This window comes from Capra hircus, chromosome 22 (assembly GCF_001704415.2).
Source record: "Capra hircus breed San Clemente chromosome 22, ASM170441v1, whole genome shotgun sequence".
Classification (NCBI taxonomy): domain Eukaryota; kingdom Metazoa; phylum Chordata; class Mammalia; order Artiodactyla; family Bovidae; genus Capra; species Capra hircus.
The window spans coordinates 49,975,316-50,001,578 of record NC_030829.1 but is presented as its reverse complement, the minus strand read 5'-3'; the positions used below and the strand labels follow the sequence as shown (position 1 = coordinate 50,001,578).

General features: G+C 55.9%; 1 protein-coding gene across 2 annotated transcripts in view; it reads right to left on the bottom strand.

The window, feature by feature from the left end:
- The window catches only part of CACNA2D2 (calcium voltage-gated channel auxiliary subunit alpha2delta 2), a 139,529-nt gene that overhangs the window by 66,398 nt on the left and 46,868 nt on the right, over window positions 1–26,263 (bottom strand). For both annotated transcript variants that reach the window (XM_018067096.1, XM_018067094.1), the window contains exon 3: window positions 5,013–5,129. In XM_018067096.1, the coding sequence (XP_017922585.1) occupies window positions 5,013–5,129 (117 nt within the window). The remainder of the gene's footprint in view (window positions 1–5,012; window positions 5,130–26,263) is intronic.

Genomic DNA, 26,263 nt, shown 5'->3' with positions numbered 1-26,263 from the left:
GGCGGCTCTGTGCAGAAGGGTTTTTAATTTTACTTTTTAAATGATGCTCGCTCCCCAGAGAGGCCACTGATGGTGGGAATGCTGCCCACTGGAACCCCTAGGACCAGAGCCACTGATGTACCTCCCCCCTGCCCCATCCCTCTGGGCATCACGGGGTTGGGCTAGGAGGGCTGCTCAGTGTCTTGTCTCCACTGCCCAAGGAAGACGCAGCGGGGGCAAGGCCTGGCCCAAGGTCATTAGGTCATCTCAGAGCTAGTCCCTGCCGGAGCGGACCCACCTGCTCTTTCCTTGGCGCTGTCCCCTTGTGGATAGCAAGCACCTGACCACTAGCGGCAGCACAGAGGAGGGCAGTACTGGGGTTTGGAGCCCGAGCACCCGAATCTATAGTCTAGTTTTGCTCTGAGATCTGGGGCAGTGGTGTAACCTCTCTGGGGCTGCTTCCTCAAATGTAAAATGGGGATGTATGTATGTACATATGTGAAAGTCTCTCAGTTGTGTCTGACTCTTTGTGACCCCATGGACAGTAGCCCGCCAGGATCCTCTGTCTGTGGAATTCTCCAGGCAAGAATACTGGAGTAGGTTGCCATTTCCTTCTCTAGAAGATCTTCCCGACCTAGGGATCAAACCCTGGTTTCCTGCATTGCAGGCAGACTGTCTACAGTCCAAGCCACCAGGGAAGCCCAAAATGGGGATAGGAGGGGGTAACTCTGGGTTGCAGGGAGGATCCGCAGACATCTGAAGTGTTTCAGCTTATCTTAGGCTGCGCACTTGGTAGAGACTCAGAAAGAGGCCAGCAATTGAGGAGAGAAATTATTTCTGCCTTTTTAGGGGAAATGTCCTGAACTCTGATTCAACATTGAATCATCTGTGGAGCACTGAGAAATACTGAAGCCCAGCCTCATCCCTACATAATCTACTATATGCGGTCTAGGGTGGGGCCTAGGCATCATGATTTAAAAGCCCTGCAGGTGACTCTAGTGTGACCACGGGGGCTGCACGAAGGCAAAGATGCAAAAGCATGGGCTCTGGAAAGGTCTGGGCCCCCAGGACAATGAGAAGGAGCTGAAGGAACACAGGCTCGGGGTGGTGTGAGGGTGGGAGGGCAGAGCTCAAGGGCCAAAGTCTCCAGGTCCTGGATCTCGGCCAGAAATTCATTGCCTCCAGCTTATTTGAGGTTGGAGGTGTAAAGGTGTCCCTGAGATCAGGCTTCTAGCTGCCACACTGATGTCCCTTAACAACCTGCTCTGGCATGGCTGCTCTGGCTCTGGGTTTCCATTCTCTAGGAACCATGCTCACTGAGCCACACTGCCCTAGGCCTTGTCCCTGACAGCAGCCTGGGATGCCCCACAGTGGGGTCACGTCTCACCTCCCATGGCCTCTCCACTGAGCTCCATAGCGGGGTGCCCAGGATGGTGCTGAAGGTGACACGACCTTCAGAGACACTGTTTTCACTGTGGCCTTTATAAATGATGACTCCTGGAGCTGTGAAACCGGAAGTACTGGGCAGGGATGGTCTCATGTCCCCATTTTCCAGAGGGATAAACTAAGGCCTGGGACAGGATGAGACTGAGAGCTCCAAGAGGACGGGAATGGGGCCTGTCCTTCCTCACTGCACTTCCAGCACTGGCCTGGCGCACAGTAGGCCTTTAGTGAGTGCTGAAGAATGGACGGAGGAAGGAATACAACCAAGAGATGACCTTTCTGAGGAAGGGGCTCTGAGAGAGGCTCCATCCGGGAGCACAAGAGAGTCCTGACTTGGGTCCAGCTCTGCCTCCAATGTGCTCTAAGAACCGAGGCACCTCCCTACCCCTCCTGGAACTCGAGACCCAAACAAAGCAGGCTGTCTCAGAAGACCCATCCTCCGGGATAGTAGATGTCCCTAGAAGGTCCCCTCCATGTCTCCTAAGCTGAGGCCCTAGCAGGTGTCCTGGGCTTCAGGAGGCTGCTTGCCTGGCATTGCGAAATCCCTGACTTGGCCTGCTCTGCTTGACTCTTAGCTGGGAAAACCACTCTGTGCAGCTTGAAGAAACTGTTACAAACAACTGACTGTCCCTGATTAGATGAGGCAATGAACTTCCGTCCTGCGTTGCTCGGTCCCCTCCTTTCGAGCCCCACATTAAAACTGCAGACCAGGGCAAGCGGATTTAAGTTGGATTCTTGGATGGCGTCCAGGGCGAGAGGGACAATGGAGTGTGGAGAGGTCCAGACCCCCAACATCCCTCTCTCCACATGCACTCAGGCTGCAAACACATGTGGGAAAGGAGAAAAGAGCTAGAGCTTGATTAAAAGCAAAATGAACAACAATGAAGAGCAAAGCTCATCTTGAACAACTAGGACCAAGGCAGGTGAAGGAGTCCTCTCCTTGCCCCAGAGATATAAACAGGAGCATCTTCTGGGTCTGGAGCAGGGGGTGTTGCAGTAGGAGGGGTTCATTGGCCGGGAGAGTGCTGGGCTCCATGCACACCTCTGGACTAACGTGGGCACGGAGGGGCCTGGCTTAGGGTCAGAGAGACCTGGGTTCAAATCCTGGCTCAGCCATGTCCTGGCCTAACATATGGCATGTCCGAGTCTCAGTGTCCCTCTCCCTCAGGGGCTGCTGTGAGATGACACAATAGACTCAGAGCATGGTAAGCACCTGATCAGTGAGTGCCTCTTCCCGTCGTTCCTCCCTGGAGAACCAGCGTGCACCAGGCCATGGGCACCTGGGCTGGATTCGGTGGGAAGGAGGCAGACATCCACACTGTCTCTGGGGCAGAGTCCGGCATGTGGGGCATAGGGAGAGGCTGGGGATCAAGACCCCAGGCTTTGGGCTCCCCCACCCCCCAGCTGCGAAGGCTGCCTGTTTCTCCAGGAGTGGGGAAAGGAGCTGGGGGAGTGACTCCAACCCTGGGATGCTCAGAGGGGCTGGGCCCTGGACTCCCTGTGTAGAGGGCAGGTGGGGTATCTGTTGTTACCACTGCTCAGCAACCCCTGCCAAGGTAACTGGTCCTAAAACCAGGGTGGGAAGCAGGCATAAAGGGGGACGCTTCCCAAAACTGTCAGATGGTTTCAGCACAAGTTCAGGGCTTGTGGCCTGTGCTCTGTGCACTGGTCAGCTGGGGAGGGGGCAGGCTGAAAGGCAAGGAAGTAGAGGGCAAACAGAGGATCTGCAGAGAAGTGGGGAGAGAAGGACAAAGAGAGAACGAGAGAAAGGAGGGCAGAGTGTTCAGTTCTAGGCACAAGGCACAGAGGTGGGCCGTGGCGTGCTGGATGCATGAGGCAGGGAGACGGTTCCTACAACCAGGGGACCCTGTTGCACCTCACAGGGGTGACTGTCCCAGCTGAAGGCTTGGCTCTGCCTCCTCCCCATGACAGTCTACTTCCCCAACTGTCTCCCTGCCTGTGACTAGGAGAACCCCAAAGTCAGGCTGGGCCCACCTCTGGGCCCTCTGGGTCCACACTGGGTGGGATGCCCTCAGGGTCCCCCCAACTCTGGTCCTGGATGCCAGCCTTTCCCTAGTTCATAATCCCAAGTCACCTGGCACAGGCAGGGGATGCCAGGGGCACAGGAGGGTCCAGCTCCTGGAGAAGGGGTTCCTAGTTCCCTCCCAGGGCCTGCATGTGGTGGGGGTTTGGCTGCTCTGATTTGACCCTGCTGGGACCCTTGCTTGTGTGGTCTTGCTCATTAAAAAAAGACAGCTTTACTGAGATACTATAAAATTCACTCACATAAAATATACAATTCAGTGTTGGTTTTTTTTAGCCTTTCAGAGTTGTGCATTCATCACCACATTCTAATTTTAGAATATTTTCAGCATCCCCAAAAAGAAACCTTGTACCCATTAGCAGACACTCCCTGTCCCCTCCCTTCCAGCCCTAGGCAACTGCTAATGTAGTTTCCATTTCTATGCTTTGGCCTATTGTGGACATCTCACAGATATGGGATCACACAATAGGTGTTCCTTATGACAAGCTTCTCTCCCTCAATATAATGTTTTCATATTCATCCACATTGTCCATCCACTTGTGTACCAGTATTTCAATCCTTTCTACTGGACGCATCTCTGTGACACAGGCAGGCGCAGCAGCAGTTTGTGCCTCTGATCTGGGGGCAGCCTGGACCCCCTCTCTTCTTTCCTGCACAACCCACCCAGGGCACCCTGCAGCTCCAGGAGCCCTTTCCCACCTGCTCTCCCGGGGGTGGGTCGAGTACCAGGGTCTGCTGGCTTTGTAGATCTGGTCAGAGGGACCAGCAGGTCCCGTCACCTCGCAGGACCATGGTGTCTTGGAGCTGGCAGGCACAAGCTCTCAGCAGAGATGGGAACACTGAGGCTCAGAGGCAAGTGGAGAAGTCGTGGGCAGAACAGGAGCTCCAGCCTCCAACATCACATGGCTGTGGCCTTCTTTCTAAGGTGTTCAGGGGCCTCCACACTCCCTCTGCCTCAGAGTCTGCAGGCTACCTTCCCAGCCACTAATAGGTCGCTATCCTGGCCAGGGAGGATTCCCAGGTGGCTCAGCGGTAAAGAATCTGCCTGCCAATGCCAGAGACACAGGTTTGACCCCTGGGTTGGGAAGATCCACTGGAGAAGGAAATGGCAACCCACTCCAGTATTCTTGCCTGGAGAATCCCCTGGACAGAGGAAGCCTGGCAGGCTACGATCCATGGGATGGCAAATAGTCAGACACAACCAAGCATGCACGCGCACCCACACACATCCTGGCCAAGTGCTCACCCTTGGCACACTCATAAGCAGAGTGGAGGAACAGGAAGACCCCAGGCCCAAGAGAGGCAGGACCGGGGCTGCCACTGTACCCATGCAGGGCCTCCGAGGCCCCGCGTCAGGGGCCTACTCCACAGGAAAACATCCTGCTCCTGCCAGCAGCTGCCCACAGTCCATGTGGCACAACCTGCCAGTGATGGCCTGGCCTGGCTTCAGAGGGCCAGGAGGGCTGTGTGTTCACGGCAGGTCGGGACAGTGCCCTCACAGTGCAGGCCACTCTGCTCTTCCCTCCACCCACACGACTGCACCTACCTTCAGGGCCTGCACCTTCCTGTCCAGCAGGCTCTCAATGTCCCCCGCCACCTTCTCCACCAGCTTCTGAGGCTCATTCTCCTGCACCTCAAACAGATTCCTGTTGTCCTTGTAGATCTGGAAGGAAGCAAAAGCCTGGGGTGAGGCCAGGGTGATCCCCCACTCCTCAGACATGGTGTCCATACACCCTCGCTGCACAGTTCCCCACAGAATGGCCCTTGCCTCTACCCTGACCCCAGCTTTGGCCATTGAGAGAGAACAGGAAGGCCTGGGGGTCCCGCCCAAGCTCCAATAGACTGGGAAGAAGTTCAAGGCCATGGCTCCACTTGCGCGGCTTGTGTGAGTCTGGCGGGACGAGGCTGTCACTGCCTTCTCTGGGACTCAGGGTTCCCCATCCAGGGGCCACAAGCAGCACCTCTCTGACCGGCTCAGGCTTGCTAATAATAGTGGGGGGCAGGGTGCTGGATGGGAGGCAGGGTGCTGTAAGGAGATGGAGCCGAGAGGCACACACTGTACCCCACATACCGACACGAAGGTGCTCTCACACCCATAAACCCACACATGCATCACACACACACAGAGCCACCTCTCCACACAGGCTCAGGCATCCATACCCCACTTTTGCTGGCACTTCCCCAAGGCGTTTGCAGAAACCATTGTGGGAGCTCGGTGTGCCCCAAGGTGCTCCTCTGTCGTTCTGGGCACAGAATATGGGGACGGGGCCAGGGAAGAAAAGGCATGTTGTGGGGAAAGAATTTGCTTCCCCTTTTCCTTGGTGGGGCTTGGCCTGTGTGCACACGCATGTGAGGGTATAAATCTGAGAGTCAGCATCTGTGTGTGTGAATGTATGCTATGGCTCAACACACACCCATCTGTGTGTACGAGCCTGAGTGTTGGGATGGGGTGGGGTTAGGGCCGCTAGATGAAGCCCGGGGGCTGTATGTGAACTGTGGAAGCAGGTTCCCGTGGGCATCTTTGTTCATGACAGGGGTCTTAGGTGTGTGCACGTGTGTGTGTGTGCGCGCGCCACTGTGCACTGCACACCCCTACATGTGCCTCTGAGCCTGAATGAGCCCCTGTGTCCATCCAGGTGACCCCAGGAAATCTGTGCTGCAAGCTGGCTCCTTTAGCACAAGGTCACGGGCTGGTCACCACGACAGAAGCGGGGCCCCCAGACTTTGCCATCGGGCTGTGCAAAAGTGGAGGGATGTGGAGAGACACAGAGAGGAGGCGATGAGGAGGCGATAAGGAGGTGGGAGAGGCCGCTGATGAGAGACAGACAGGCGGGGGAGATAAGGTCGGGAGAGTGACAGGCAGAGTAGGCAGATAAAGGCCTCTGGCATGTGACAAGGGGAGGAGGTGGGGGACCGGGTGCCTTCAGAGCCCCGGCCCCGCTGCCCAGCGGGCCCCTGGCAGTCCAAGGGTTAAAGCAGCGCTCAAAGCTGGCTCAGGCAGTCTCCTCCTCCCACCACCCCCATCCCTCCCGGCTTCTCTTTTCTTTTTGTCCTTCTCTTAGAACAAAATAATTTGCGGTGAAGTCGCTCCTTCCCACAGAGCCGCGGCGATTACAGGGAGAGTCACAGGCCTGGCTGCACGGCCAGGCAGGAGGGAGGCCCCCAGTGGGCGCCAGGCAGGTTGTTTACGGGGCTCCCCAGGGCCTGCCTCAGGCCAGAAGCCCCCAGATGGAAGACAGTGGTGGAGGTGGAGGCAGAGGCCAAGCAGGGGTCAGAGCCTGGGGGGGGGGCGGTCACTGAGAAATGCAGGGAGGCCAGAGCCCAGGGCCCACTGCGGGAGAAACTGAGGCTCAGAAATAGGAGAGGACAGGTCAAGGCCACACAACTGTGAGGGGCCAAGCCAATCACCCGTCCTCCCTGACGTCTTCCCAGGTTTCAGGACATGAAAGATACACACCCTTTCCCAATCCTAGACCACTGCCCCCATGTGTGTTGAGGCAGCCACACTGGCTGAAACTTCTGCTGAGTGCACCCCCACCAGCTGGCGTCAGCAGGGGGCGCAGCCGCCTGGCTTCTCAGGGCAGGGGATGAAGTTCCCATATCTGACTCCCCAGTCAAGGTCATTCCCTGGCGCCCCAGCAGTCAGGGCTGTCCATGGTGGTGGGAGCCCTGGTACTGGAGGGTAGACGGTGCAGCCTCCTGACAGCTCTCCTCTGGGAAGCCAGGGGTCCCTCCCCTCTGGGTCTAGGATGCCCCTGGGCAACCTGGCGTGGCGCTGAACCAGGACTCAGGGGCCGCAGAGAGAGTGGGTTTCCAAGTGGCAGGGTCACACCCAAAGACCGTGGCAGCAGATGCAAGGGCTCGGAAGCAGGGACCCTGTTAAGAAATAGCCCATCTCAGTGTCCGATCTGTTGAATGAGAGAATGGTAGTCCTCCCTTCACATGCTGATGAAGGACCAAAAGACTTATGCCATGAAGAGCCTATATTAATTTTCGCAGTATTACTGCTATTGTTTAGGATCACCAGAATTCTGCAGATGGAATCATAGTCCCATCCCTGCCCCTACTGTCCCAGCTAGGTCTGAATACTTAGGATCCAAAGCCTTCGGCTCCCACTTCTGGGCAGGCAGCCTTGGTCTCTCCGGGTCTGCCCACCTCCCATCCCACCCTCCCTCCCAGGCCTCTTTGGAGGCCCCTCCTTGGAGCACCCCTCCCATCAGTCAGCCTGTCTTTGTCTCCATCTTGGCCTCAGCCACGGTAGTGATAACAGGGGGGCCTAGACACAGGGACGCCTTGGACAGTATACAGCCATAGCCACCTCCCTTCCATCGCCCCCAGGCACTGGGTCTGTGTACAAAGGAACCACCCGCCAATGCGTGTGCCCAATTCCATGTTCAGGAGAAAAGCTCCAGGGCAAGCACGACCTAGGTCTGATTCCTTCACCTCCTCCTGCAGGTGTGCCATCCTTTGCAGTTTGGGGCCACACCTGCCATGCTTTCTTCTTGGGTCTACCCAAAGATACACCATGACATCCTCTTCTCCCCCTATTTTTTTCAGCCGTACCATGCAGCGTGCAGGATCTTAGTTCCCTGCCCAGGGATGGAACTGTGCTTCCTGCAGTGGAAGCGCGGTGTCTTAACAACCGCTGGACCGCCAGGGAAGTTCCCAGCATGATGCCCTTCTGCTGGGTGCTGGTGCCAGAATTCGAGGCCACTCCAGCTCACTGAATTGGCAGGTGTACTCAGGCCTCTGGGTCCCCGGTGCCACACCTCTGCTCACACTGTGTCTACCTCCCCTGCCTGCCTACCCACATCCTCCCTAGAGTGAGGGTAGGGCAGTGGGCAAGAAGGAGTTTCTGGGGAGATGAGGGCACAATTCCAGAACCGCAGGGACTGGATGAGTTGAGCTCTAGCCAAGTCTGTCCCCCAATCCCAAATGAGCCTCTGAGAGGCAAGAGCCCTCCATCCTCCCATTCCAGGTGCCTCACCCCTCTCAATGTCCCCCTGGACCTGCTCCAGCTGTCCCCATCCCCTGGGCTGGGACCCTGAGCTGAACCCTGTGTCCCAGAGATCCATGAGACACAGCCCAGCAGATGGTCCCACCCCAGGGGAGAGGTCATCCCCCCACTGATGCAGCCCAGGGAGTGCTTTCCACCTGCAGGCCAGCAGGAAGTCCGGGAGGGCCCAGGGCAGCTCAGAGCACCAGCCTGGCTGCCTTCAACCCCAGGCACTAGCTCTGGTCCCTGGCGCCAACTCGGAAGCAAGAGAAAGAGCAGAGCTCACCGGGTGCAGGGCCTCAACAGCCACAGCAGGACTGTGTGCCCGCTGGTGTCCTTGGCCCAGAGAGCTGATTGGAAAAACCCAACGACTCCCACAGCAGCGCCGCATGGCCCCCAGCCTGGCGCAGGCAGCAGAGCAAGGAGAAAGAGACGGGGGCCAGCAGGTCTACAGGCGGTGACAGCTCCATGCCGGCCGTGACAGAGGAGGAAGAGACAGGGGCTTCATCCCCCAGAGGAGACTGTGAACGGCAGTGGGACAGGGCAGCAGACTAGGGCACAGGCTGGCGGGGGCCAGGGGCACGTGCTGGGGAGAGCCGGAGACACAGCCACAGAGGTGCTGAGTGACAAGTCAGGAGGCGGTTTGCAGCCCCTCTTTCGCAGCAGTTCCCAGCTCCTCCACCCTGTACCACCACCCATGGCCAGTGGTGATCTTCCACCCCTTGAGGGCACCCCTTATCAGTGACCAAGACCTGTCCTTCCATGTCCTCTCATCTCCCTCCCACCCATTTCCCACAGCACCCCCACCCATGCCCCCCAGTGTTGGCTTCAACCCCAACCCTCTCTCCGCTTTAGTTAATTCTTTGGTGAAGTAGCGCGTCTGGCCAGCTTGCCTTCTGGCCTCGGGAATTCCAGGGCCTGTAGAGGCCAAGGCCCCTTCAGGGGCCCCAGGGACTCTGCCTAGCTTCCTGCTCTCAGAGGTGTCCGAACACAAGGGGGAGATGGGCCTGGAGGACACTTGGAGGAATAGTGACCTTGGGCAGGAAGCGTGGACGCTTGCAGGGGCAGATGGAGCCAGCCTTATCCTCCCAGCTCCAAACAGTCCTGCCTGGGAGTGGAATAAATGCTGAGGCACCTGAACACGGGGCAGCCACACAGGAGACAAAAGGCCCAGGACCACTGACCTGGACAACCCCCCATCAGACTGTTGAGGCATTTAGCTAAGTCCCATAGAGTCAGCAGCAGTGGGGCCTGGACCCAAGCCAGCACCCAACCTGCCCAGGGAGAGGAGGAGGGTGGGAGAGATGGATACAAAAAGGAGGGCAAGGAGTGCAAGGCAGAGGATGGGAAAAGAAGGACGAGGGGCTGCGGAGGCCGAAGAAACAGCCCTGTTTGCTGTGTGTTGACTCTGGCCACCCAAAGGCCGGCTGCTTTACACACTTGGCCTCCCTGATATACAAGCCCTGAGGAAGGACCATTCTGATGATACCGGATTAGCAGGCAGGGGACTGAGGGCCACACAGGACAGGTCACACAGCTGCTCAGATAAGAACGGCCACTCTTATCCAGAGTGCTTGCTTTAGGTCACGCTCTCTGCAGTTCTGTTCCCTGCATTGACCCCCAAACTTGAAAATGAGGCGCAGGGGATCAGCTGGGAATCTGGGCGGCCTAAAAGGGGCCTGGGGGACTCAGAGTGGCACTGGAAGCCCGAGGCCCACGGAAGGCAGGAGGGCCATTCTGCAGGGGAGGAGGGTGGACGACCAGCAGAACCAACCTGCTCGGCTAACCAACCACCCAGCCCTGGGAGTAAAAACAGGCACGCGTGTGAGGTTCTTCTCTGCAGCAAAGGTGAATGGGCCCTAATCTCTGGAAAATTAAATCAGAAAGAAAATGGAATGAGAAAGATTTGATGCAGGCTGGGCCCTGCTGCTGCCTGACTCCTCAAAGGCTCAGGCTCAGCTGGGGGTTCAGCTGGGTGCTCCGGCGTCCTGCCCCACTTCCCCTGCCCAGGGCGCTGAGCAGGGCATAGGCAGGTGGGGGGAGCTGAACCCCAGGATATGACCTTCCTGGGGGATTTGCTATCCTCCAGCCCCCTTTAGCCATGTCTCAGTGTCTGGTCCCTAGTAATGAAAGGAGCAGCTCGGGGGAGCTTTAACTGTCCAGCTCTCAGGTCAACATTCCTAGAGATGGTGGGCTGGCCTCCCTATACCGGACTCTGTGGGCAAGCAGTGGGAAGGCTGCAGGATCTGGGCTTGGAGACAAGGGCCAGCTGCTGGAAGGGGTACACTTGTGCCAGGGATCAGGGGAGCCTCAGGTGGGAAGATAGAGGGCTTTCAGTGGCCCAGAGATCCTGAGCTGGGCCCAGAGGGAGGTGAGAGGATGGAGGGACTAGCAGTGACCAGCGCAGGGGCCCCAGTCAGTCAGGGCAATGCCGGCCCCTGCCCTCACCCCCACCAGGCTGCTGCTGCACCTGTCTCCTCCCTTCACGGAGAAATCGAGGGTGTTGACATAGCTGCTAATAATCACTGTTGAAGGCCACAGGGTGGAGGGAGTAGCCAGCCACCTGGGCACCCTCCTACTGAGGGCAGATCCTGGATAGGCTGCACAACTGGGACGTTCCCCACGTCCAAACACCCACGAGCCCCACAGCCCTGTTCCTCTGGGGCTGCCCACACCAGGTGCATGAAAAGCCTGACCCAGCTGCTCCAGGGACACACCAGGCCCAGGACTGTGTGTGTGGCAAAGAGCGAGCTCTCTGGGGCAGGGGTTGTGGCCCCCTCTGGCCTTTCTGGAGTGGGGTTTACAGTAAGGCAAGGGCAAGGGGCACCGGAGCCTCAGAGCACACAGTTGGTGCACTGGTGGCGGGTTATGGGCCACTCAGCTGCATGCTTCATCAGCTGCTGACGATCATCAGCTGCCACATTAGGGTCCCATGTGGTCCTGCCACGCTGCCACCAACCTGTGGTGGGTTGGCTCCACAGTTAGTCAGCTGTATGTGGTGTCATGTCATGTATGGTGTCAGTTTGTATATTGTGAGGCTGGTTGTCATATCAATAATAGCTAACCTTCATACAGGGACTTTCCGGAATGAACCCTCTGCTTAGAGAGGTTCGCAGATGCCTACCTGGGCCCCTGCAGTAGGCCCTGCATGGGCTACAATGGAGGACACAAAGGCAGAATGGGAATGGGGAGGAGGCTCAAGACCTGGCCTCCTGGAGCAGATGACAATGCGGCCCTGCTGGATTGGTGGCCCATTAATGGCCCACCCCACCCCATATCCTTATATCCCTACTGGGGTGCTCATGTTCATGCCACAGGCTCTTGTAGGGGTCTCTGGAGCCTGGGGCAGCAGAGATGGGCCAGACCTTGTCCCTGTCCCCCTGGGACTCAGCATTGGAGAGGACAGATGTCCATTTGGGCTGCTAACAACAGAGGGGTGGTGGTAGGGGAGGTGTGTAGGAGACATCTGTGAAAGAGGCTGGTCTTCCAGGGTAGGGTGGGTGGTGGGAGTGTGTGAAGGAAAAGACTGAGATGGCTTGTCAGAGGCCATTTGAGCAGAGCCTGAAGGGCTGGGCAGGAGTCCGCCAGACACAGGGGTGACTGGGGGTCAGGGACTGCAGGAGTAAAGGCAGGTGTTCTCAGGCTGGGAGCAGGGAATGGACTGCTCAGTGTCAGGAGCACAGACATGTGCAGGGAAGCTGGGGGGACAGGTTCTGATGGGAAGGGTCCTAGCTTCCCAGGTGGTAGGGGATGGAGTTGGGGGATCCTCAGGGAAGGAGGGGGCGTGGCCCAGATCCCAAGGTGAGAAGGCTCTGGTGGCTTCATGGCCCCTTCGCCCCCGAGATGAAGCTGCCAGGAGCTCTCAGAAGCAGATTCCCTTTGAAAAATTCACAGGGGCCTAAAGCCCCCCGCCACCACCCCCAGCAACGCCTCCCTGTTTTTAAAGTTAAAGTTTAGTTGACTGTCATCCATTACCGCAATTAGTACATTATGTCTAATTATGCAATTAGTGTAAAAAGTGCACTTGCTGCTGAGAATGGGAAATTACGCTGCCTCGTTACGCTGTAAAATCCATGTCATAAAAAGGCTCAATCTCTTGTTTTTCAAAAGACACAAAACCCAACACAAAACAATAAACCAAATCCTCCCAGTTGAGCTAGGGCCAGGGTATGCCAATCTCTCTGCACTCATCCCCCTGCAGACCCCCACCTCTGCAAGGCGCTGTCCCACCCTGGCCCCGGGGCAAGGCAATGACCCGCCACCAGGGAGCACTAACGCGCAGCCCACTCCTAGCTGTGGCCAGTGTTTGCTGCTCTGAAACAGATGTGAATTTCTAAGCAGATTTTAAAAACCACGGCAATCCTGATTCTCCACCTGTTATTCCAGATCCAACTTTGAACCTGCTCTAGCATTAAGGCTTGTATATCTTAGGTGAGAGTATCCTGCAGGGGTATGGTTTCTAAATAGCTCCAAGAGAGAGAGGCAAGGTTCCTGAAGGCAGCACTCTGAGGTTCCTAATGGTGCCTGTGGGGGAAAGAGGCATACTGCAGCTCAGGGGAAACTGGGGGAACTTTCTCACACTCAAACCCTGATAGCTTTGTCTGGATAGGCAGTGAGCTCCCCATCACAGGAAGTATGCAAGACCCCCTCTGTCAGAGACGCTTACAAGTGGTTCACCTCACACAGTAGCTGGGCTCTAGGCTGCCATAGTTAGAAGGCAGCATCCCCATGGCTGTGTGTCTACACGAAGCTGGCCGTCTGTGACTCTATCTTCCCCAGGTTCTGGCTCTCTTGGTGGTCAAGGGGATATCTGGGGACAGGTGTTGGGGGAGAGAGGAATCTGACAGGGAGTCTCCCTTCCACAGGGGTGACAGTGCCAGATGGCCAAGTCCATGGGAGCTGGGGAGGGGGCACACTCCTGTGTCACTTCAAAAGCAAATGCTTCACGGTCAGGTCTCCATGACCCACCACCCAGGTCCAAAGTCAGAAGTTACAGCTCTAGCATGGCCCACTTAGTGCCTGCCTAAGAAGCCCCCTCTCTGAGCCCCTTCCTTCCAGTTCCCACCACTCCTTGTGCTCCAGGTGCCTGATCCAGGCCTGGTGCTGGGGAGGTACAGGGTCACGAAGACTCCTTCCCAGACAGAAATCTGCCCTGGCCTCAGGGGTGAGATGCATGCACCTCCCGCAGCTGCTGCTGCTGAGCTCGGACGAGGTGTTCACAGAGCAGAGAACCTGAGAGGCGGAGCCCCCAGCACCCTAGGGCCCATGGGGCGCTAGAAGCCCTGCAACGGCCCCCACCTGCAACGTGTACACCGACAGCTCTGGGCGCATTGACCGGTTGGTGCCATGCACACCCCGATGGACGCACTTTCTGAGAAGGCAGCTGGATCTGGGGGAGGGACAGCACCTGGACCCTACTAAAGGGATACCTGTTGCCTATACTCAAGGTGTGGGGTCCCTGGACAGTTACAGCCTTCCAGCCTTTGTCTACTCGGGTGATCTTGGAGAGCAGGGGAACCATGTCATGGCCTGGCCAGGTGGGCACCTGCCATGGAGCCCCCTGGCCTCTTGATTTGGTCCAGGAGAGCATCAGGATGCGGAGTAGGGGGGTGTGTGTGACCCTGGACTGAATCAAACTACAGGCAAGATCTGGGGGCCCCTGCACGCTCCCCCTCCCTGAGCTGGGAGCCGCCGGCTGTCGAGGCAGCTGGGAGGGAAGCTGTGCCCAGCACGCCAGCTGGCACGGGGGAGTGCGAGTAAACATACCCGCACTTTCCCAACTCGCAGAAGTCGCCGGGTGGCGGCCGGCTGGTGTGGGCGCCCATGTTTACAGGGAAACAGATTGTTTGTGCCTGTGTCTGGGCCCCCTCACCGCCCACCCTGGCTCAGTTCCCTCCCGCTGCTCTCCACCCTGGGGCCCCGCCTTCCTCCAGGACTCCTCAGCCTCTCAATGCAGGAGGAAGAGGACAGCGATGATAGGCAGCCGCCCATCCCCGTGTGGTCAGACAGGGCTCAGCGCATAACCCACTGAGTCACAACAATTCTGAAAGGCAGGCACAGCCACTGGCCCCACTTTACAGCTAAGGAAGCGAGGCTCTGGTAGGTGGAGAAGTCAGCTGAGACTGTAGTTATGAATGGAGGAGCCAGGGATACTGGGCATCTCAGACCTCTGTCATCAGTTCTAGGCTCCAGGGTCCCTCCATCCTGCCACCCCCCAGACAAGCCCAGTCCGCCCTTTACCTGGCACCTTGAGCAACCCTGGCGCAGCGTGGACATGGACATGGACGTGGACCCCGCCCTCTCCTCGACACAACGGCCCCAGGACAGAGACCAGGGCCCGGCACTGGCCTGCCGTCGGGCCTCTTCAACCCCTTCACCTCCGAGTCTCTGTCTTTAGCTCCATATGGCCCACTGTCTCCACTCTCAGGAGTGAGAGAACTGGCAGGGTGGGGTGGCAGTCTGGGAGCCAGGGTGGGCAGAGGCTCCAGCGGACACTTGGTTGGCCAGGGAGGACTCTGACTCAAGTTTCACAGAGCCAGGTGTTAGCAGGATCTCATCTAAGAGGGCTGTCCCTCAGTCTAGAGTTGGTGGAAATTTACCCCCATAAATGTCCTCATGAGACAGATTTGATCCTGGGCCCGAGGCACAGTTTGAAAGCCAGGGAGCAAAGGATAAAGTTGGCTTCCTCTGCCTGCATCACCTCCATTCCAGTCCTCCCAACACTGATAGCCCAGGGTGGGCCTCCCTCCTCAGGGGCTGGAGCACGGCACTCAGGGACTCCAGAGGAGCCAGAAACCCACCTTTCCCCAAGAGTCTCCAGGCAGGTTTCCTGGGTGGGAGGGCTCATCAGATTTTTCTTCATCCATCCCCTCTTCCCTCCCCCAGCTGTGACAAGGGCCCCAGGAGGAAACCGAAGTGCCAAGAGGGTCAGAATCTGTCCAAAGGAGACCTTCCCACTCCCGAGTCCCCTGCACTCACAGCCGAGAATTGGCTACATAACTGCAGGTCTGAGTTCCTGCCCTGCTCTTTACCAGACGCATGGCTTGGAATCAGCCTTCACCCTCAGCCAGGCTTTCTGGGGCATTCCTCAGAGATGAAAGGTCAAGTGCAAGGTGCCGCTGGCTTCTCAAGGGGCCTCATTCCAGGGCCGCTCCCGAGGCTGCCCCACACTGTCCTGCAAGGCCTGACTTTCCAGGTCTCGCAGGCTGGAAATCTGCCCTTCACTGCTGAGACTTGCTGCTGAAGACATCGTCCAATAATGACGTGCCAATTACAACGAGAGGCCCTAGGGCTGGCTGCTCTTGTGAAAACACTGGATCTTGGCATGTCAGGTACGCAGGATGGAGGCAGAGATGGAGGTAAGTCTGGGAGTGGCTGCACCCTCCCATGGTGTTAGGGGCCCCTTTTGGGGGCAAGGTCATCCTAGGGCCCTGCCCCACACCCAGGCGCTCACTGTAGTTCCAGGTACGTGTGTCTAACCCACACACCAGCTCACACGCCACATCTACACCCAGGGCCCGGAAAGTCGTTTGCAGATCCTGCCCATGATTCACACTGAGGCTTCCGGAAAAGACACCACGGTTCGGACAGACCTGTCCACTGTCCCTGGATACCGTGGAAGGAGGCTCCATGAGAAGTCAGTAGCCCCAGGCCTGGATGAGGCTCTGTGGGTTTCTATCCACACCTCAAAAGGGGGTCTACAGCCATCTGAAATGTTTTTAGCAGTGAAACTTTTCTGGCCCCAGATGGTCGGGGCTACTTGAAGGTCATGTCCCTAAATCTTCCTGCTGGACAGGACACTGGAGAGGCCCCTAACAGCACAGAGGGCTCAGGGGCTTACTGGGGGCAAGGGCGTGGCCTGACAGGCAGTGGCCTCTGGATCAGCATCCCCAGGAGGGCTGAGCCCCCTCCTCTGGTCCCAGTGCCCGAGTGTCAGGCGCTGACAGGCAGTGGGGACCTGAATCTCACTGGTGGTGGGTATGCAAGCGCGTGTGGGAGGGAGCACGCCCACGCCTGGGCTATCTTGCTCACATCCTGTTGGCCTCTTCCAGCTCCATCTTGGTCCTTCTCCTAGTTTTCCTTTTTCTCCTATTTTCAATTTATAGGCTCTTCTTGAATTTTATGTATCCTTGTAAGTACCCTTAAATCTTCTGGAGGATAAGTTGGCGGCATAAATAAATAAACAAACAGGACGGAGACACTGAGGCCCTGCACATGCTGAAGATCCACTGGGGACAGGTATGCATTAGGGACGTGTAGGCACCAAGGACACGCACACGCGGGGGACACACGCCCAGAGGGAACCCATTCTCTCCGGTCATTAACAGGCTCTCCTGAGCCCTCACAGGAGGGCTTGAAAAATCCAGGGTAGTGACCACACAGGGTTTCCTAGAGCTGGGAGGCCAGTGAGCTCCATATCCACTGTCAACTGGGGCTACTGGGCAGGCCCCGGCCCCTCTCTGTGCCTCAGTGTCCCCTCAACTCACTGTGGGGAAAGAGGGACAATCCTTGGCAGCCCCCTCAGCTCCAGGTTCTTTTTCCATTAATTCAAGAACCTCAGTGGCCACTGGGGTCAACATTTATCTTCACCGTGACTGTGCTCAATGTTTGCCTTGCAAATGAACTGTGCAAACAGGACCCACTGCTCAGCCACGAACAACACTGCGCGGGTCCTTGGTCTGAACAGTCATGAACTTCAAAGTGAGTGAGCTGTGCTTAGGGGAGACAGACACTGTGCCTGGGCTCCCCCTCCAGGTGGGCCACCTCCTTACTGCCCAGCAGACACAGAGATCCCCCTCAGCGATGATGCCAGGCTGCAGCAGACAGCTCCGGGGCACACATTCCCTCCTGTGCACATGGGGAGCAACCATGATTCGAATCAGCAGACGAGGCGGTCCTTCCTGACCACCCCCACCCACAGACAAGAGGATGCAGGAACGCCACGAAAACAGTTGATCTCCTCACTGATAGTGGGTGACAAAAAATTATCTCTCCCTGAACACTAAAAATAAAGCCCAGTCTCCTAAAAGCAGGCCCCCTCTCAGCTCATGGCTTAGAGAGGCTTTGTCGCTAAGTCCAAACGTAGATTTGCTGGAGAAGCCGAGAGCACTAAACCCTAGCCTGCCTCGCCCAGGGGCTCAGCCCTGGGGTAAATTGGGGCCCCACCCCCACCCCAACCACTGCAGTACAAAGCAGAGCAGTGAGCCCAGATGACGCTGTCCAAGGCAGGCAGGAAGAGGGCAGCAGGAACCGGGTCCATATGCTGCTCGTGCCCAGCTAATGGGCTAACAAATGAGCAGGTCTCGCCTCTAAAAGGTGATGAATGAGCAGTTGCCCAGGAGAGCGGAGGGATGGGCCCCCTCCCCACAGCTCTGCTCAGGCTTGGCCCTGACTTGGCACCTATGGAGTGCCCAGCCCAGCCCTGAGACTCCCCAGGGGTGGGGTGGGGGGCTGGGGGTGACCGTGGGTATGAGCAGGGAGGAGGCCAAAAAGGGCATAAAAGGGCAGCCCCAGCCTTGGAGGACATCCCCAAACAAACCCAGACAGGGAGCCTGAAGTCTCCACCGCCTGGGCTGCTGTCATACTGTCTGGAGGGTGCCGCTGAGGAGGGAGGCGGACTGACTCTTCCTTGAGACTCATCCCCACTACACACACTGGGCTGGGGGCCATGGGAGCCTGTGCCCTACGGACTGAACAGACTGGGGAGAGACCTGAGGCTGGTCCTGGGGGGGCCACCCACGGGCTGGGGCGCTGCTTCTCCCACAGAACTGCAGGACTGTAGCCGCCTAAGCTCGCAAGGAGGAGTCGTAGGCAGAGGTGGGGAGCTGAGTCAAGGAGGGGTCCAGGGCTCCGACTCAAAGCAAAGATCGGCCTCCAGTGAGCGAGTGAGCCCCCACCACAGAGGGGATCAGCCGAAACTGGCCCCTAGGCCCCAGCCAGTCCTCTTTGGTGAGGTAGTGAACCAAAGGGTCTTAAGTTTGACCTGAAAGCCCGATATCCTCAGTTTGCCCCCCAGTCATTATGCAGTCCCCCTCCTCTAGGTACTCAGGACATTTCAAGGGGGCAGGGTTTCTGCACAGTGACAGAGATCGGCCCGGCTCCCACTGAGAGCTGTCTGGCCAGTTGAGGCAGCCCCTGACCCAGGTCCTTTGTGGGCTCCCTGTCTAAACAGCCCCCAGCCCCCAGCTTGCACTGCCACCCCTAACTGCCCCCCCCCCCAGCCCGCCCCCACCCGTGTAAACAGAACCTGCCCGCTTTCTCCCAGGGGCTGCTAATTCCTCGCCAGAACTGCTCGGACGTGAAATTGGAGTGAGACAATGTGTGTTTAAGGAAATGAATCTCGCATCTTAAGAGGCTTGGGGAGCCTGCCCTGCACCCCCGTCACCCCGCCCGCCCACCCCAAGCCTGGGAAGGAGCGCTTGGCATCAGGGAAGGAAAAGGCGGAGGTGACATTCAGTGCCAAATTAGCAGCCGCCACAGCCAAATATTGTACTTGCCTCCAATCTTCTTTTATTTTTCAAGAGAAAAGCCTTTTACAAAGTGAAAGAGGCTGTTGGAACACTAAGGCTGATGATCGTTTTAAAAGGCATGCCTGCCACGCGCATGCCCATCTCAGAGCGTTCCCTTCCTCTCCGCGTGCCATCTCCTCCTTGCCCACAGCCACAACCCCAAGGTGCCCGCCCCCACAGTCAGGCCCCACCACACCAGCCACACAGAGGACATTATAGGTGTTCTTGGCTAAAGTGACCCAGAGTCTCGGACCCTAGGCCAGTCTTGGACACGGGACCTGCCTGTGAACCATCTTATAATCTGCATGGGACCCTTGCAAGTGAGGGGTCATCTGTGGTGAGCCCATAGCCACCTGGCCTACAGAGGCCTCAACAGAAGTGTTGAGCCAGCGCCAGCTCCCATCACCTCTTTTATCCTGCTCCACTAGAGGCTTCATAGGCCTCACTCTTTGGTCACTTTGTGGAACAAATAATAACGGTCATCCTGGAGTCATCCAGCCCCCAGGATCCAGTCTGCCTCAATGGGCCACTAATTTACTGACTCACTGAACAGGTTGACCTGCCCCTCCAGAGGAAACACTATTTTTATCCCTGAGCCCCTGACCAAGTGCTGGGTTGATCTCATTGATCACCAGGAGTCAGTCAAACTGGTTTTGACCAACAGGGAAGACTTAGCCCATGTTTCCCATTTATTCAAACCTGGACTGCCCCAGGCCCCAGCTTCCTTTTCTAAGGAGAGGATGGGGAGGAGCCTGGTGGTTCCAGGGACTGGAGACCCCTGAGCCCTAAGCCCCCACCTGGATGGTGACTGGTCCGACCCACATGTGAGCAGCCATGGCACCCTCACGGATCTGAGCCACCCTCTGACCCCACCCCTGAAGTCCCAGGAGGTGGGGGCCTGGCAGTACCCCATTTATAGGAGAGGTCCAGGGTTCAGACAGCTCTGGGGACTTGTCCATGTCCTCCGCTGGTATCAGCACAACCAGGACCACGATCCGAGGTGGGAAGCACCACAACGTGGATGCTGTGGTGTCTGCCCAGACTCCCGCATCAGGATGAAGCCAAGATGCTGGCTGCTGATGGCTCTCGGTTAAGTCCCTGCCTGAGCAGAGGGAGCCACCTCACCCACGCTCTGCTGGACATGCAGGTTGAGTGGAGGAACACAAAGTCTACCACAATGAGGGATGACTCTCAGGAGCGAGGCCAGTTCCAGCCCCTTCCGTGGAACTGGCTGGGGCTTCTGTTAAGCCTTCATCCCAGTCAAACTTCTGCTGCCCCATCCTGCCTCCTTTGACCCTGATGAGGGTGGTCCCTGAGAGTACTCCCACAGTCAACACCTGCACACAAACCCCCACCTCAGAGTCTGCTTCCAGGGACTCAACCCTGCCACAGCTCATGCTGGGAGGGGTCCCGAGGAGCCAATTCTGAAACAGGAGTTGTCCTGTTGAAGTGAAGGCTGCACCACAGTGGTTGGTGGAGCGCTGACAACCCTAGCCTGTGCTAAAGGTGCGAATGATCGAACGTCCCCCCACTGTGAACCGAAATGGGAATACCTGTGGATGGGTGCCATGTTTCAGGTCTCGAGAATTTCAGGGAAATGTAATTACAAGGACTATGGAATGGGATGGCCGTTGCTGAGGGCTATCAATGCTTTGGAAAGAGACAATGAAAGGCTGAGTGTGATTAATCACGGATTTAAGGTGAAATGTGAAAGTCAGAAGCCCCCTTGGCAGGATATAAAAAGACTCATCTCTTGCAGCCAGAGGCAGAAAAAGCTGAGGGTCAGGCACAGGACTTAATCAGAAGAGTGACAAAGGTCCAGAGGGAGTTACAGTCTCAACTGCAGCAAGATGTCTACCCAAGGTTGAGACCCTGACTGGGAAGGAATGGATCCCTGAGTTGTGAGGTGAGGGCATCTGGGTCACTGCCCTTGAGAACCCTGAAACCCACCCTGAACTCTCTGAGCCTACCGAAGTGACTGTTCCTCCTTATTAAAGGCTAGGGCTCCCCACTTGCTTAAAAATGATGACGAGGCCTCCATGTTCGAAAGCAACACACTCCCCTCCTTCCCACTCACCAGACAAAAACCAAGGCTTCAGTCACAATGAGAAACCCACAACTCCAGGAAGTGCTGGGCCTGCAAAGGGAGAAAAAGGGACTAGGTCCTGAAGGTAATATCGCATCTAACCAGCAGGAGGCCTGGATCCTGAGGTTGCTGGATCAAGGGCAGTAGAAAAGAAGGTTGGATTATGGGAGAGGTTATTGATATGAACGGGCTTCCCAGGTGGCTCAGTGGTAAATAATCTGCCTGCCACTGCAAGAGACACAGGAGACGCGGGTTCAATCCCTGGGTCAGAGGAGCCTAGTGGGCCTTTATGTCCACGAGGTCACAAAAGAGTCAGACACAACTGGGAAACTGAGCACCGTCCACCACCATCGATATGAGAGCACTTTCTAATGATACAGGATCTAACACCCCAATGAGGACCCCAGGGGATGCTGGAAGTCTGAAAAAAGCAATGGCCCACACTAAGAGAAGCTGAAATGCCAGAACTCCCAGAGCAAAGTTGAGAAAGGGATCAAAGGCTTAGACAAGTGGACATACCAGAGGAGTTCTACTGCAAAAGGCCAGAAAGCCCCACATGACCATGTTCCATGGGCGGGCCCAGAGGACACCATTTACCACAGCAAGGAGGACTGTGCTGGTGAGAAGGGCACAAGCATCAGAGAGAAATTCAGTGGGGGCTGTCATCTGCTCTCAGGGCCAGCCTCGGAATCTGGCTCTATCTCACACACCAGCTGACATGCAAGGATCTCAGCTGAGTGAGGCTGAGAGTTCAAAGGGACGCTGCAGCAGGCTCAAGCCGAAGTGAAAGTGGCCCCGCAGCTCGGGCCACACGATGCAGTCGGCCCGATGGAACTAGAGGTATCCGTTCTGGAGAACAATGCTGTGTGACGTTTACAGCAGTTTCTAATAGCATCACAGGAGAGTCCTAGGGTCTAACAGAAAACTACACACTGTTCAGAAAGCATCTCCTGGATTGTCACTGGGCCCTGGCAGAGACCACACAATGCACGTGATTAAATGACCAAGGCATATAAAATGATCTGGCTTCTGTCACACCCATGAAGTCGTGAGGTCTCGTGAGCCCAAGAGTAATCCATTTTAAGAAAGGAGGGGTGCACATCCTTGATCAAGTATGAGCTGGTCAGAGGGCACAAGCAAGACACATGAACTCTTTTGTGACCCCATGGACACTAGGCTCCTCTGTCCATGGAATTTTCCAGGCAAGAATACTAGAGTGGGTTGCCATGTCCTCCTCCGGGGGATCTTCCCGACCCAGGGATTGAACCCATGTCTCCTGCAGCTCCTGTACTGGCAGGCGGATTCTTTACCACTGAGCCACCTGGGAAGCCTGCTCACATCAATAACCTCACCCATATCCAACCTCCTCTTCTACTGCCCTCGATCCAGCAACCTCAGGACACAGTCCTCCATTCATTCACTACTGCTGCATGAATGCTCCTCTCTCAATTAAGACTGCATGGAGTGTGAGCAGGGGGAGTCCCTCATGACCAGCTGATAGAAGAGGGAAAAGACTGAGCTCAGTCTCAGACAGGTCAGCGGAGTATGTTGATGTGAGCTGAAAGCAGACACAGCTACATTATACCCGACATGGGATGGCCCTGAAAGACAGTGCTAAGCAGAAAGCCTCCCAAGGAGCGAAGCTCTGGGCAGCACACCTGATCATCCACTTTGTACGGAAAGGGAAGGGGCCTGAGGTAAGAATATGTAAACAGTCTCATGGGAAGTGACAAATGGCTTGGTTGGTTGTCAGGATGAATGAAGTCTGGAATATTAGGGACATATAACCCTGGTAGGCTTCCCTGGTGGCTCAGACGGTAAAGCGTCTGCCTGCAATGCAGGAGACCCGGGTCCTATTCCTGGGTCAGGAAGATCCCCTGGAGAAGGAAATGGCAATCCACTCCAGCACTCTTGCTTGGAAAATCCCATGGACAGAGAAGCCTGATAGGCTACAGTCCATGGGGCTGCAAAGAGTCGGAAGACTGAGCGACTTCACTTTCACTTTCATAACCCTGGTAGAGGCATGGGGATGGACCAATGGGCATGGGCACAAATATGAAGATCTCTGTACAATAATGCTTATCAGCACCACCAGGAAAGAGACACCAAATAACCAGACAAAATGACCTCATGAATTGCCATCAGTCAGCCTCTGTCGTCAGTCACTCCAGGGCTGGTACAGGGAGTGTATGAAGAGAGTAGCTATGAAGGGACTACGCAAAGGCCCAAGACCAATGTTGATCTAGCTACTGCTGCTGCTGAATACCCAACCTTCCAGGAAGAGTCCAATCCTAAGACCCGAATATGGCACTACTTCTCAAGAAAATCAACCAACTACGTGGCATATTGATTACACCAGACCTCTTCAACCTCAGAAGGGCCAGTGAGTCATTCTCAATGATATGATAACAGCTGGTAAGTTTTTCTTTCCTACATGAAGGGTGTTGACTATCCAAGAGCTTATCGAATGTTTGATCTGCTGACATGGGGTCCCATGGGTTTCTTACTCCAGGGGATCCACTTTACAGCAAAAGAGGTGCTTCAGTGGGCATGTGAGCATGGGATTCGCTGATCCTATCATTTACCTCACCATTCTGAGGCCGCCAGTCTCACAGTGTTGGAATGAAGGACTTTTTCCCCTAGTTACAGCCTTACTGAGATATAATTCACATCCCCCATGGTTAGTATACTTTTTTTAAAGTATACAATTAAATGGTTATCTATTCACACAGTTGTGTAACCATCAACAACTCTAATTTTGTAACATTTTCATAACCTCCAAAGAAACCCTGTACCCCATTCTTGTCTCCCTCAAGCCCATGGCAATCACTACTTTGTTTCTAGTTTTTGTCTGTTCTGGACATTCCATATGCACTGAATCATTTAAAATGTGCCCTTCGGTTCCTGGCTTCTTTCACTTAGTATAATGTTCTCAAGGTTCATCCATATGGTAGCATGTATCAGAAAGTGACTACTTTTTATTGCTGAATAATGTTCCACCGTATGGATATACAGATTTTGTTCATTTCTTCATCAGTTGATAGACATTTGAGTTGTTTCCACTTTTTAAATATATTACAAATAATGTTGCTATGAAGGTTTGTGTATGTTTCTATGTGGAATGGTCTTTTGAAGACCAGCAAAGCCACCATGTTGGAAATGGTATCCAGCGAGAATGGGGAGCTATCCTTGAGGACACAGTGTGTACCGTAAATCTAACTACTGAGTCCGTAATAGCCAAGAGTACACAGTCCAGGCAAAAGTAGGAGAGGCGTGGTTTCACTCCCCATCACTATTCTTCTACTTGGGGGAATTCTGACTTCTGATCCCTTCAATTTTAGGCTCTGTCAATCTACAAAGTTCTGGTTCCCGGAGAGGGAATGGTTTCACGGGGGACACGGAGTCCCACTGGGCCTTAATTTTCAGTGACGGGCCTGTCAGTTTAGGCTCCTCGGGCCAAGAGAGCAGCTGTCATGGAAAAATGATTCTCATTATCAGGAGAGGCTGGGGCAGGGAAAAATATGTTGGACACCCTGGTGACCCACTGGGACCCCCCTGTCTAGTTTCTCTTTTCCTTTATTTGTTGGCTGTGCCACACAGCATATGGGATCTTAGTTCCCCAACCAGGGATCGAATTCTTGCCCCCTAAGGTAGAAGCACAGAGTCTTAACCACTAGACCACCAGGAGTTCCTCCCCTGTTTAGTTTTGATGAAGGGTGAACAAGGGCATAAGTCATGGAATGAGAAGGGCGTGGTGAGCAGCGGCTCAGACCCACCAGGGATGAGGGTCTGGGTCAGGGTGAAGGGAACCTAGGGAGGTGGGAGCGGATGGAGAGGATGCGTACCAATCGTGGCCTTTGTGTTGGAGGTCATAGCTCATTCCACTATTCTTCCTCTTCCAAGTTTCCCAGGAAAAGGAAACAATCATAATTCTAGAGCTAGTGAGCTCCCACATAGACAAATTTACTATATGAAGCTAGGGGTCCAGGTGACTCAAGAGGTGGGCTGTTGTGGGTACTACTTCAGGATCAGTGCACATACTCCAGATGCTGAGTCGATTTGGAACTGTCCCCTGACTACAGGGAGACACCTCATGCGTGGTCATGTCCCTTCCCTAGCAGTACCCTGCATGCAGTGACCAGGTAGTGCAGGGCACAAAAGCCAGGACCCCTGGCCTCAGTCTAGGACCTCTCTAAGCAGCCACCCCAGACCAGGAGCTCTCCATGGTGCTGGCTGAGACCCCATTCAACTGCATTGTGGTCAGCCTCTCTCCCTGCCCAGGCTTGCTCCACATATCCCTTTACAAGTACGGTTTCTCAGAGTAGCCCCTCCCCTTAAAATAAACCTTCTGTGTACAGATCCTGGCATCTCAGACCCTGTTTCCCACTAACACCACCTCAGACAGGCTGTCTGTCCCCACTAGTGCCAAACCCTGAGCCAGCCAGGCTCAAGAAAACCCTGTGATGGTGGCTGTGGGACCGCTAGTCCTCCACCCCTACCCCACCAACTGAGGCCTGCCTTTACATCCTCCAGCCGTAGCATTCAGGTACCACCCCCTCAGGGAGGTACAGTTTAACGGTAAAGAAACCAAAACTCTAGGGGGGAACTAGCTCATCCAAGGACCTAGACATGGGAAGGGAATGATCAGAGTTTGAACCTCTATCTCTCTGAATCTCTCTGACCACCATCCTTGTGACTTCTGTATTTTCTGCCAGAGTGAGAGGGCAGCAAATAGGCTCAGGGACACAGCTCGCCTTCACCTGGAAAGGTGGAAACAGACTTCATGGAGGAGGTCTTGAGGGGCTCAGGAGGAGAGTGTGCAGGGAAAGGCTTTGCAGGAAGAGGGAAGAGCGAGGGCAAAGGCTGGGAGGCAGGCCTGACAGGGGTTAGGAATCCCGGTTTGGGGGGACATGTCAGGGAAGGGTGGTAGGGTATGTGTGAAGGTTGTGGTGGACACAGACCAGGCTCAGGTCCTGCATCTGTCCTGCCCTGCCCCCGCCTCGCTGTGTCCCATCTCCCCCCCTCCCACCCCCATCCCCCAGGTTCCGGTGCCTGCTCTGAATGGCCAATGAGGCCATCTGATTGGCTCATCAAGGGCAAATAATAGCTTCTGCTGAATTCAGCTGCAGCCAATCAGAGGCAATCAAGCACACAAGAGGCCTGATGGGCCACATGAGCAAGCGCCCCCACAGGCACCAGAGCTGGCC